This window comes from Saimiri boliviensis, chromosome 13 (genome assembly GCF_048565385.1).
Source record: "Saimiri boliviensis isolate mSaiBol1 chromosome 13, mSaiBol1.pri, whole genome shotgun sequence".
NCBI classification, from domain to species: Eukaryota; Metazoa; Chordata; class Mammalia; order Primates; family Cebidae; genus Saimiri; species Saimiri boliviensis.
This window is the reverse complement of record NC_133461.1, coordinates 111,003,432-111,015,788: the sequence shown is the minus strand read 5'-3', so window position 1 is coordinate 111,015,788 and position 12,357 is coordinate 111,003,432. Positions and strand designations below refer to the sequence as shown.

The 12,357-nt window shown below is 39.6% G+C and overlaps 1 protein-coding gene across 3 annotated transcripts in view; it reads right to left on the bottom strand.

The window, feature by feature from the left end:
- CSMD1 (CUB and Sushi multiple domains 1) overlaps positions 1–12,357 on the bottom strand; it is a 2,098,967-nt gene that overhangs the window by 269,541 nt on the left and 1,817,069 nt on the right. For all 3 annotated transcript variants that reach the window (XM_003940706.3, XM_074384178.1, XM_074384179.1), the window contains 2 exons: positions 10,966–11,035; positions 5,071–5,187 (listed from right to left, as the gene is read on the bottom strand). In XM_003940706.3, the coding sequence (XP_003940755.2) occupies positions 5,071–5,187; positions 10,966–11,035 (187 nt within the window). The remainder of the gene's footprint in view (positions 1–5,070; positions 5,188–10,965; positions 11,036–12,357) is intronic.

Here is a 12,357-nt window from a genome sequence, read left to right as displayed (position 1 = left end):
TTATTATATACCCTTTAAAAATAAGGAAACAAGGTTCAAAAACATTTTGGTATCCTGTGCAGTCATTGGTAGGACTAAGATTTCTACTCAGCTAAATTCAGAGCCCCCAACTGTGAGCAACCACAGCTTATGCTGCCAACTGCTCCAACCCTTTTGGCTCGAGTTCCCTGGATTCTTTTCAGGGACGAGGCATGTGGTCTTCCTGAGGCCGCATGTAGAAGACAGCTGTCCCAGCTGGGGACGGTGGCTCAAGCCTGTAATCCCAGCACTCTGGGAGGCCAAGGGGGGCAGATCATGAGGTCAGGAGTTCTAGACCAGCCTGGCCAATACGGTGAAACTCCAGCTCTACTAAAAACACAAAAAAGTAGCTGGGTGTGGTGAAACAGGCCTGTAGTCCCAGCTACTCGGGAGGCTGAGGCAGAAGAATCTCTTAATCCTGAGAGGAGGAGGTTGCAGTGAGCCAAGATCGTGCCATTGCACTCCAGCCTGGGTAACAGAGCGAGACTCCATCAAGAAAGAAAGAAAAAAAAAGAAAAGAAAGAAAGGAAAGAAAGAAAGAAGAAAGAAAGAAGAACGAAAGACAGAAAGAGAAAGAAAGAGAGAAAGGAGAGAAAGGGGAGAAAGGAAGAAAGGAAGGAAGGAAGGAAGGAAGGAAGGAAGGAAGGGAGGGAGGGAGGGAGGGAGGGAGGGAGGGAGGGAGGGAGGGAGGGAGACAGCTGTCCCTTCCACGTGAGACCAAAACAACTAATCACTTTTGCTTGTTTAAACTGTGGCTGGATCCATGGGAATAGGGTAGGAGAGTAGAGTTAATCAAAATAATTATTTGACTAAACTGGTAACTGCTTAAACCTTGGATTAGATAATCCATCAGGCAATCCTATGCTTATCCAGTTGTATGGAAAGATTCATAATATCCAATAAAATCCTCCCAAAGTGAAAACATCACATATATTTTTCTTCAAGAAACAGTAATAATGTCTTATATTCCGGATAAGTGTTATTACTCAGAGAACTGGAGGAGCCTGCTTACTGGTAGGACACTGCTCTGAGAATCCAAACCCCAAAACTGACAATCAAGGGAACAGATATGTATGGTCAGATACTAGAGATACAATCTGAAGCCTAGAAATTACATTTAAGAATACTTTGCAAGAACAGTATTTTTTGTAATTCACTTTGGAGTTTTGATTTCTCATGTTCTTTTATACTCAATAATATTCTATCTCTATTTTCAACATGCCAAAATCTTATGATTTCTGCATTTTTTTACACGAAAGCAATTTATCTTACATAAGTAATATTTGTAAGAATCCTGTGAAAATCTTTGTGCATTTCTCATTTTATTTAGATTGAAAGTGCTCTTCTATAATTTGAAGAAAGGTTTCCTGAAGCAGTCTGACCCCAGTTGCTTTGGGAAAATGCCAAGTTCACTTCCTACTCCAGCCAGGGGCACTGAGTCAAAACTTAGGAAATAGGCCACGGGAGGATACACTGTAACAACACAACCTCCACTGAAGCTTCTTGTACAGGGTAAATTTGAGCACCCTGTGGGGGCAGTCATTTTCCTTGTTACTTAGTGTTGCAAGTTTAAGTAGATACAATTTACAAAAAATCTGACATTTCCTTAGGGTCCAAGGCAGCCAAGTTTCCCTTAATGTCTGTTTCTTGATGAAATTTCCAGTGATACTGCAAAGGAAACATTATTTAAGATGGTTTCCCAAAGCTCAGAAAACAGAGAAGGGAGAGGCAGAGTAGTAACAGCAATGCACTTACAGGGGGTGCTGGTTAACTCTGCCATGGTTACTCATGTGAAATACCTATCACATGACTTTTCTCAACATTAGGAAAGACATAACTTCAGGCTGGTCTTTTGCAACCTGATTACCACAATCACACTAAAAGAGATTTTTTTGTGTGACATTAGTTGAAACACCTGCCTAGTTTCCCAATTTCCCTGCTTGTCCCATTAGAAAATAAGGGGCCCTCTTCTGAGTTGAAACCACAAGAAATATTCCAGAATCACTTCACAGTTTGAGTATTAATAGGAAGCAACGCGAGAAACCAGAAAGGGTAGAAATCATAATTACAAAATAATAGTGATCATCTCTGCTATATTCCCATTTTGTTTTACATAAGAAACTTCTGGAGTCAGTGCTTGATTTATAAGTGCAGGTGTCTGAGCTTGAACTCCAAACTCACTTCATCCAAATTTCCAAGGGTGTAATCTGATACTTGCTTATGATTTGGGAGATTCTGAGGAGAGCTTGCTGACTGGAATAAGCTAAGGTTCAGAGAAAGAAAAACGAGCTGTGCAGTGCTGTGGATATAAATTGGGAATTGAACGGGAGGTCTGACTCAGATGAAATGTTCACGTGCCTCTGAAGTGTGGTTTGACATTTGACAACAAGATTCATGGCGTTGGTTTAAAAGTCATGTGCGTAGAAAAGAGACTTGAAGCTCTGGGGGTAGCGAATATTACAAGGGAGAAGAGGCAGCAATTAAAGAAGGCTACGAAGATATGGAGCTAATTTACTTAAATGTTTTTAACTATAAAACAAGGTGGGGTTGAAAGCTAGACAGTAAAATTTTCTCAGATTCTGCAAATTGCTCTAAAATAATTTAAGCCCTAGAAAGAACTTTCACCAGGGGCATCAGAATTCCAAACGCTGCCCATGTCAGGAGCCGCATCGCCATTCATATGTCTCTTGTCCCAATTTCTCACTTTGTATCTACGACTGTTCAGAGGCTGTAAAATTTATCCCAGGCAAACCCGGTGCATTACTCAAATGTAACCTACAACAAATCATTCTGAAGCATACCTACATCTATTCTAAAAAGTCAGGGATAATATTTTGTATGCCTGTTGGATTGGGGATAAAGTTTCTTTTCTCCTCTTCTAGATCCTCTTCAAATCCTCATTCTATGGAATATCAAACCTTTTAAAGATTTGCATCAGTTTAAAGATGTTATTTCATACTTTCTTTTTCATTTCAACTTTTCGTTAAATAATTAGTTTGTTTAGGTTTATAGATCCAAAGTATGAATTTAGACAATTTGGTTGCATTGAAGTTTTTTCCCAAATTATTCTCTTGAAAAATAGTTTAGGAATGAATAAATAAGAAAATATATTTATTAAATGATACCCTTTTCAGAAATGATAAAATAGTAACATTTGAAAAAATATGTTAAGAAAATATTTACACCCACTTTATTCTATTCATAAATAGAATGTTTCTAGCTAGTTTTGAGAGGAAGGTGGCAAACATTTGGAAGAATAATAAAAAATATAAGCAGGTGATTTTCTTTGTTTCACTTTTTGTTGTTGTTGTTTATCACCTGCCAAGCCCTGTACTGACCTTCTAGCCAGAATTATTTTATTTAACCATCACCATAACCTTATGTAGCTATTTCAGTTATGGGAATGAGGAAGCTGGGGTTCCTGTGGATTATCTCATTTAAGAAAACCACAACTCCTTTAGGGATAGCTGCAGTTTGCCTCAGATTTCCCTCATTCTCTGACTCTGTTAATGACTATAATAATTTGTCCCAAAACGCTGTGATCCTTAAGAGCACGATGACTGTGGAAACCATCCAGGATTATACATATCTCTGATACAACACTTAACCCCTGACTCCAAAGATTAATTCAACAAGTTCCTGTCTCCACAACTCCATGGCAAGGACAACGGGCCCAGACTGGGAGGGCAGGGGAGCCAATGCTGCTCAAAGTTTTTCATAGCTCTCTGTTTCATTTAGCCCTCACATAACCACTGCCTTAGGCTCAGAGAGATGATGATTGAAAAACAAAACAAAACAAAACAAAAAACTATCAAACTGAGGAAGCTGGGAGAAACAGAGGGCTCCTACAACATCCCTTTCACAGAGTCTCTCCTTTCCTTGACCACTGCCAGGCGTGGCCTCCTGCGGATAACGGGATGGGGATAAACTCCACAGGTACCCCCGTCCCATCCCGCCGCCCCTCCTAGGCCCTCCTCTTTCCTTGTGGAACCGTCCTACTGGCCGACCGCCTTTCCCACGTCCAGCGCCTGACCAATCTGCCAGGCTGTCATTCCGCCCGTTCATTCCCTGGCCACGCTCTGCTGAGCACGTCCACCCCGACTGCTCACTCCTGCTGCTACTGCCAACCTGCGCACAGATTCTAAAGGCAGAAGCTCTGAATCAAGGGTGCGATCTTCCTCCAGGGCAGTGATTTCTATTTATGGCTGTGCTCATTCATTCATCACTCAGCTAATATTTAGTACCTAAGTACTCAGTTACTCTGCCCGAGGACGCTCACTGAGTACCTAACTTGGTCTACCTAGAGTGAGTGCTGTAGAGAAGAACACAGGTAGCGGAGACCCAAATAAATGAATTAAAATGTGAAGGAAACCAGGAGACAGACGAGGAATGGTATGAGAGGGGATCAAAAGTTCACAAAGACCGTGCATTTCTGAAGACAGGGCAGAATGAGGTTCTAAAATAGTACACACAACAATTAAATTTATGAATTATTTAAAGTGAACAACCTAAATGTTAATAACTAGATATTAAAAACATATTGATAAACCTAAAAACAATATAATATATAATAAAAATGTATAAAACAATACTGTTTTTGGAAATTTGTTTCATAATTTAAAATGAGTCATAACCTTTAAAAAGCCTTCAAAATTATCCAGAAGAAACAATAACCGTGATTGACTTCCAGAGATAGATGAGGAAAAGCGTGATGATAAATAAGGAGCTTGGTAATTGAATTAGGGATGCGACATTCTGCACTTCATGTGCACGACCACATTATCATTCGGCCAATTTAATTTGCCTTGAAAAGAGCTGCACAGCTCAATTGATTTTTCAAATAACTTTTCCACTCTCAAAGCTCTCAAAGTTATTCTCTCAAAGCTTTACTTAAGCTTTGACAGAATGAGAGTGGAAAAGTTAGCCACTTTCAGTTAAACATACAGTTACGTCAACAGAATAAGGCCTATTTTTTATTCTGCTTAATTGTTTCCAAGGTAGAAATGAAAAAAATAAAATGACCTTTTAGGAATTAAAACTGCTTTCACTTACCATAGCCAACGGGTAAGGAGACCTTCCAGGTGCAGTCTAGGTTGTTGGGGTAGGAACCTGGGAAGCCGGGGCTCAGGATCACACCTCCCAAGGTGCTCAGCGTCCCTCCACAGGTGGCTGTAAAGTGGACAGGATGTCAGTTCTGGGGGTCCTCACTTTCTCCCTGGAATCTCTGATCCAACCTGCTTCACTCAACTATGCTGAGAAAGAGCAAGTCTTCAGAGCTGAATTCTGCCCCTAATTACAGCACACAGTACGGTGCCGTGTGCCTCACTTATTTATGAGCTGAGCTCTCCCTCTTGACGGTGAACTCTGCTTTAGAATAAAGACCATTTTTCAAGATCTGACCTCTCCTTATACTCAGAGGCTCCCAGTAAAGGTTACTCCATTTAATGTTTGGATTACAGTCAGGCATCAAACAGACTTCAGTTTATTAGCTGCTATTCATTGAGTGTTAGAATTAGTTTGTATTTCTTGATCGCTGACTATGTGCTACTTACTGTGCCTAGATAAGTACATTACACAGATTAACTCACATAACAATTCTGAAATGCTGGTGTTATTTCTATTCCCCTCTTACTTAAAGAAACCACACCTGGAAGAGATTAAGAAATCTGCCTAAAGTGACATGTCCGGTAAACAGTACAACCAGAAGGTCATTCCAGCTGCAAATGGTTCCAGAACCCAAGTTGCAGCCAGGACACACGACTGTCAGAGAGCCTTTCAATTTCGGAATGTAGTTAACTGCAACCATTTTCTCCCCAGGAAATATTATGCTGTGAGAGATGGTAAAGCAAGTTCATATATCTTCCCGTATCTTGGCGATTCACGTTTTGCTACTGTATCTGAGGTTTGCCTATAAAAAAACACGACGGGTTTTACAACAAACATGCCCAGTGATATAGGTTGAAGCATTTGAAATTCCAATCTTTGACCATTTGTAATCAATTAAAATGGCAATTTCTTATATTCTGAACTTCATGCGAATGATGCCACTTCTTTTCAGGAAGTCCACAGGAAATGACTTTATTCTTATTCTAACAATGCTCTCATTAAGCAAAATATTTTCAACAAAATATGCTCTGGAAGAACTCTTTCAGAGGCCCCCGAGGACCTGTAGTGAAGCCTTTTTGTTTTTTAATCATCATCAAGGCTCAAACAGTTTATTTGTAATTTAATATGAGAAACAGGTCAAACTCAAGGCTCGTGAATATAGTGACTGTTCAAGCCACGGCATCACATTCTAGATTTCAAACACCGAATAGGCTGAAAACTTTAAGTTACCAACATTTAAAAGTTTATTTTTGTGGTGTGAGTCATAATTCAGGAAAAGTCTTGCACAGCATCAACTGTGTTGCTATTTAAAGTATAATCTCTCAAGGCGACTTCTTCCTGGGAAAGGCCAGGCTCCTGCCTGTATTGTGTCCACGCAGCTGCGGATTGTGCTGAAGACACACCAGTGAGTCTGAGTGGTATGCCTAAGTACATTTAGCAGTAATACTCTTTCCCTTAGGGCTCATGTGACCTGCAGTGACAGTAGATACGTGTATTAATCTGTCAGAGGTGTTCAACCAGAACAACTCCATCTTGAATAGGAGCTGGATGACATAAGGCTGAAACCTACTGTGCTGCATTCCCAGATGTTTAAGGCATTCTAAGTCACAAGATGAGATAGAAGGTCAGTGCAAAATACAGATCATACAGAGCTTCCGGATAAAACAGGCTGCAGTAAAGAAACGGGCTAAAACCCTCCAAAACTAAGGTGGCCACAAGAGGGACCTCTAGTCATCCTCACTGAGGCACTCCCACAAGCGCCAGGACTGTTTACAAATGCCACGCAACGTCAGGAGGCTACCCTATAAGGTCTAAAAAGGGAAGACATGAATAATCTCCCCCTTGTTTAGCATGTCATCAAGAAATAACCATGAAAATGGGCAGCCAGTAGCCCTTGAGGATGCTCTGTCTATGGAGTAGCCATTCTTTTATTCCTTTGCTTTCTCGGTAAACTTGCTTTCACTCTATGGACTTGCCCTGAATTCTTTCTTGTGTGAGATTCAATAACCTGCTCTTGAGGTCTGAATCTCAACCCCTTTCCTGTAACACAACTACAGTGAAGACATGAATGAAAAAGGCCAAATCAATGACAAAAAAAAAAAAAGAGAGAAAAAAGAACCAGCAAATGTGGTATTACTAAAACGTTTCTTTAGATTTTAGTATGATTTTTACACACACACACACACACACACACACACACACACACACGGAAATCACAAAACACAAACAGACATGCACATCTTCAGCTGAGGACTGAGGCAGCCCTGCAGGAGGGGCTGGCCCAGGGCCTGAACACAGACGGCGTCATCACCACGGATGTCTGTGTCCCACACAGAACAACCGTCCATGTGATGGGAAACCAATCATGAGCCTGACCTCTGGCTTCATCTCCTGTCAAACACACAACAATCACCAATTTACCTGAGAGCTTAGTTAAAACCACATGTAATCCCCCTTTTTTTTTTTTTTTTTTTTTGCTGTTGCTTATCTAAAAAACAACTTAATAGATAAGCATAAAAACAGAGCTCCCAAAAGATGCGTATCCATCTTTATTCCTTTGTGACCTTTTAGGGTGACTGGGCTTGCTGTGTCTCAGATAGGTTCAGTGTCCATCTCTGTGTGGTTGTCACGTCATGGACTAACTTCCTGCCTCCTGCCTGGGAAGCTCCCTCCATGCCAGACGCTTTCTCACAGGTGAAAAGCAAATTTACAGTTATTGGTAAATATGCTAAAACTCAAGTCTAGTAAATATGGTGACTGCTCAAGCCAGGGCATCATATTCCAAATTTCAAACATTGTACAAGTTGAAAAATGTAAGTTACAAACATTTAAAAGTTTATGTTTTGTGGTGTGAGACATAATATGGAAAAATTCTGGGACATTAACTGTGTTGCTAAGGGCAAGGAGTTTACTTCTATAAAATGGCTAGAGACCTTATATTTTACTAGATTTATATCTTATTTTGTGTAGATTCCTGGTTTTCTGGGGACGAAGAATATACAGAATTTTTACTCAAGGACACAAACCATGCTGCTGAAGAGCCCAGCAGTGCAGTGAGACAGGGAGGTCCCAGGGCATTGCTGAGACTTGAACTGCACCCACCTACAGAGACCTGGAAAATTGTGAGACCAATCTGGACTTGTTATATATATTCAAAATAGTCCATATTGGTTAAGCTCTCAGAACACTGCTTGGTAGGTTAACCTCTAGAGAAGTGATATTATATGAACTGTCTTCATTAGTACTAGTATTTTTCAAAATTAGGTCATGGGATTTCCAGGAACTCATAAGTAAAATATTATCTCTCTATGGACTTCTACTCATAAAATCCCCCAGTTTGGTGTTATCTAAAGCTAACAGCTAAGAGGAAAAAAACCAAAAACCAAAAACAACAACAACAACAACAACAAACAATAAAACCAAAACCAAACAAAAAATGCTGTTTGATCTCTAGAATCGATCTTTGGGATTTATCACAGGTCATGTGAGAGGTTTTTCAACAATGAAAACACTTGTATACCCTGTAAAGGATTACAGAAGTTGATGTAACGTCAACATGTGCTAATATTTAAGATGTTAAATAAAAAAGTTTATATATTTTGCAAATGTAAGTTAATTATTTGAATAAAACATCCCATTATTTAATATAAAGTGACAGTAAAGGCATATTATTTGATTGGATGCCTGCTTGAAATTGATTTCATTGTAAAGTTTTAAAAATTTTAATTTCTACCTTTAAAGGAGGGCTCTTCATTTAAAAACAAATAGGCAGATTGATGTTCTGTATGAGTCAAAGGCAGTCCTTTTGCCATTTTTTTTCATTTTTTCCCTCCAAATTAAGGCTGGGATTTTAAACATCTGTAGGAGTAACTTTATGTTTTTAGCTGACATGTTAATCTAGACATTTATTTTTACCAAGAAATAGCCTTTACAGATAAGATACTGGCACCAAGGTATATTTTTCACTTTTGTAAGCAAATATGATATAGTGAACATAATATAAACAGTCATTATCTCCTGGATGAGACTATCATAAAGGCTGAAGTTTTGTTTGTTTTATAGGTTTCTTGCAGTTTTATTTTCCTCTGTACACAATCCTATCTGCATCCCATGCAAGACAGTTAAACTGTGTATTACTAAAAGCCATTGAATACCTAAATTTATTTGAGATGTGGGGAAATGAGGCTGTCAGAAGAATGTGTAACAGACAGTAATTACCTGCTGTACTTGTATGTACCCACACCACACTATGCCAAAATGAATTCTAAACAGTATGTGAATAGCTCATAGGACCATTTTAAGGCTATACTGTGCCCTTTAAAGTGGCTAATGTTTATCCATATGGAGTTGACCACTTTCTCCTGAGACACCATTTGGCAGTATGGGGTGCTTGAAAGTAACCATCTGGAGGTAAGTGGGTTCTGAGTGCACTCCCAGCAATATTTGAGTGTTGGAACACTGTCGGGAACTATAAAGACAGAACCCCAGAAGTGTGCCTATTATAATGGCCCATGCTCTCTGATACTCATTCACTTCCCAGCCATTCTGTAGTTGAAATTCTTGAGTGTGTACCATGTGCTAAAGGTACACAGGTGAGTGGTGCATGTCTCTGTCACCGAAGTCTTTGAAGATTGTAGAAGAGCAAATTGAACAGCAATATCATTACAGCTCTGCAGGAAGCAAAGTCAGGCACATGGTGGGTGGTAGCCCAGGGTAGGGACGATTCGTTGCACCTGAAGGTGGGAACCCAGACAGCACTGAGCAGAGGACACTCCAGTGCAAACTTCAAGATGGTGCCTAAACCCTCTAATCAATATTTTAATGCAATATTTGAAAAAATCAAAAGAAATGCAAAAAACCCTATGATTAAAAAAATAAGAAAATTTTAAATAAAGACAAGATCAGTACTGCTGATTTTTCCTTTTGGTTCTTTCCTATGATAAAGCTGGAGTATGGCTGAATATGGGAGCCTCACATAAGGATCCCATGGAGATAATTTAGGAGGGGACTGTGCCGTGAAGATGGGGCCCTGGGGCTAAGAATCTCAGGGGAGGATACACCAGGTGGTGGGGTTGACAACAGTGAGAAATCACTTGGATTTAGGGAGTGAGGGAGAAATTTAAAGTTAACACCCAGATTTGTTGTTTAGGCAAAAAAAAAAAAAAAAAAAAAAAGAAAAGGAAAGAAAAGGCAGGATACTGCTAATTGCATTCTCAAAGGAAGCAGATCCAGGAGAGCAACAGGTTTGGAGAAGCTGATCAGTAGTGGGAGGTGGGTCGGGGTGCGGAGTGTGAAGTCATTGATGACGACTCCACTGGGACAGTGTTGGCAAGGTTGAATGGTCAGGTGCCTGAGATACAGGTAAAGATTTTTGAGCTTGGCTACAACATATAGGTGATGGGTGAAGCTGGGGGCCTCAATGATGGGGAGCAAAGTACCCTGCATCAGCAACCTTTGTATTGCTGGGAGCTTGTTTTTTCTGAGGCTAAAGGTCTACAGAAAAAACTACTCAGACTTTAAGACCAGCTGCATTCCGTCTTTGTCACAAGTTAACAAACTGGCCTTCTGACACGAATGCCCTTCTGGTGTAGTGCCTTGAGCAGGCAGTCTTGCCTCTGGTCTGTGGGGGTGACCCAGACGAACCGAGAGGACAGAGTTGCTGCATCCAGTGGAGAGGGTGCAGGCTCAGCTTGTCATTCTGCTCTAGTGCATTATAGTGTTATCATTATATGACACAGGTTCTGAAATTAAGAAATTCTGAAGTGCATCATTTGGCGAGTGTAGAGCAGGTCTGTTCTTCCCAGCCTGTGCACAGCAAGAGTAAGGGAGCTGCATCCTTACCAATGCAGAGAGGAGATGGATAGTTCCAGCGGCGAACGGTCCCTGGCATACAAGAGATGTGGGAACGGCCCTGTTTAAAAGAAAAGAAAACCCACATAACTAAAACAGAGCATTTACAGATTAAATGTTTGGGAATATCTATCATTTTTCCTTTCCTGTTTTAATCATAAATATTTCAAAATTCAAAATTTGTGATATCTATTTTAACTAATGTTTATTAGTGAGTCATATTTTGAACCAACATAGAAAAGTATCCATTTTCACTGTTTTTTCCTACTAAAAACAGAATCTTGCAATGTCCCTTTGACCAAACAATAATTCCCAGCTCCTTTCTTGGTATTTAAAGAAGAGTGTTGAATTGAGCAACGTATGCATTTTTTTTTCCCCATCATCAAGAATGTATAGCTTTTGGCCTAAGAGGCTGAAAATAACTTGAAAGCACTAGGTAGTCATTAGATGGGAAAACGTCAGCAACACAAAGCCTGCTTATGAAAATGTAGCTTCCCTAGTTGTCTATGGTTATAAGTTACATGGTTACCAGGGTTCAGCAAACCACTGGGTAGATTCTTCCTTTATCACCATAAAAGGAGCCTTCACATTCATTTTCTTACAAGAGAGCCTCACACATTGTCACATCAACCTGCCTACAGTGAAATTAACCCTCATCACTCAGGGTCTCTTTACTTTGTAAATATATGAAGTTTTCAGCTTTCTACTTAAAAAAAATCTGTTCTAGTCTTTCTCATTGACAAATAAAATCAAACAGCAGAGGGGTAAATTCAGAGATGTTTTGTGCTAACATCTCTTTCACAATTAAAGACAGGTGATCAGGGAGACCGTGGGTGCAGTCTATTTTTATTTTTTTCCTGGTTGTGACTCAGTGGCCTTACCCACTTGCCATCCACAATTGGCATAGAGGCAATTGAAAAACAATATTTAATCTATGTTAAATAATTCCAGCCACAGTGGGAACGCATCAAACAAGAATTTGCACGAATGCAGTTATCAATAACAAACCGATTCCCTAAGCTCTCAAACATTTCATACTTAATCCATCTGCCACAAAACTTTCTCATACTTCTTGATATTTTTAAAAGTAGTTAGAGCAAAGAAGACTATATTTAATTTTAAAGAAGGTACTCCAGACAATTTTGTGCTGCTGGCATTTATATTCTGTGTATACCCATTCTCTGATGCATTAAATTATCCTTATACATTTCCTTCTGAAATAGGAGGAAACATAAAGTTTAAAAGCCTCAAAAAGTTTTCATCAAAGATTACCAATAAAATGGTCATTTATTACCAATCTAGGTAATATTCTCCTACTGAATTTGATATAAACATTTCAGATGAGTGATTCTAGCTCCAAGTTTTCTAATGAATCAAAGAAAG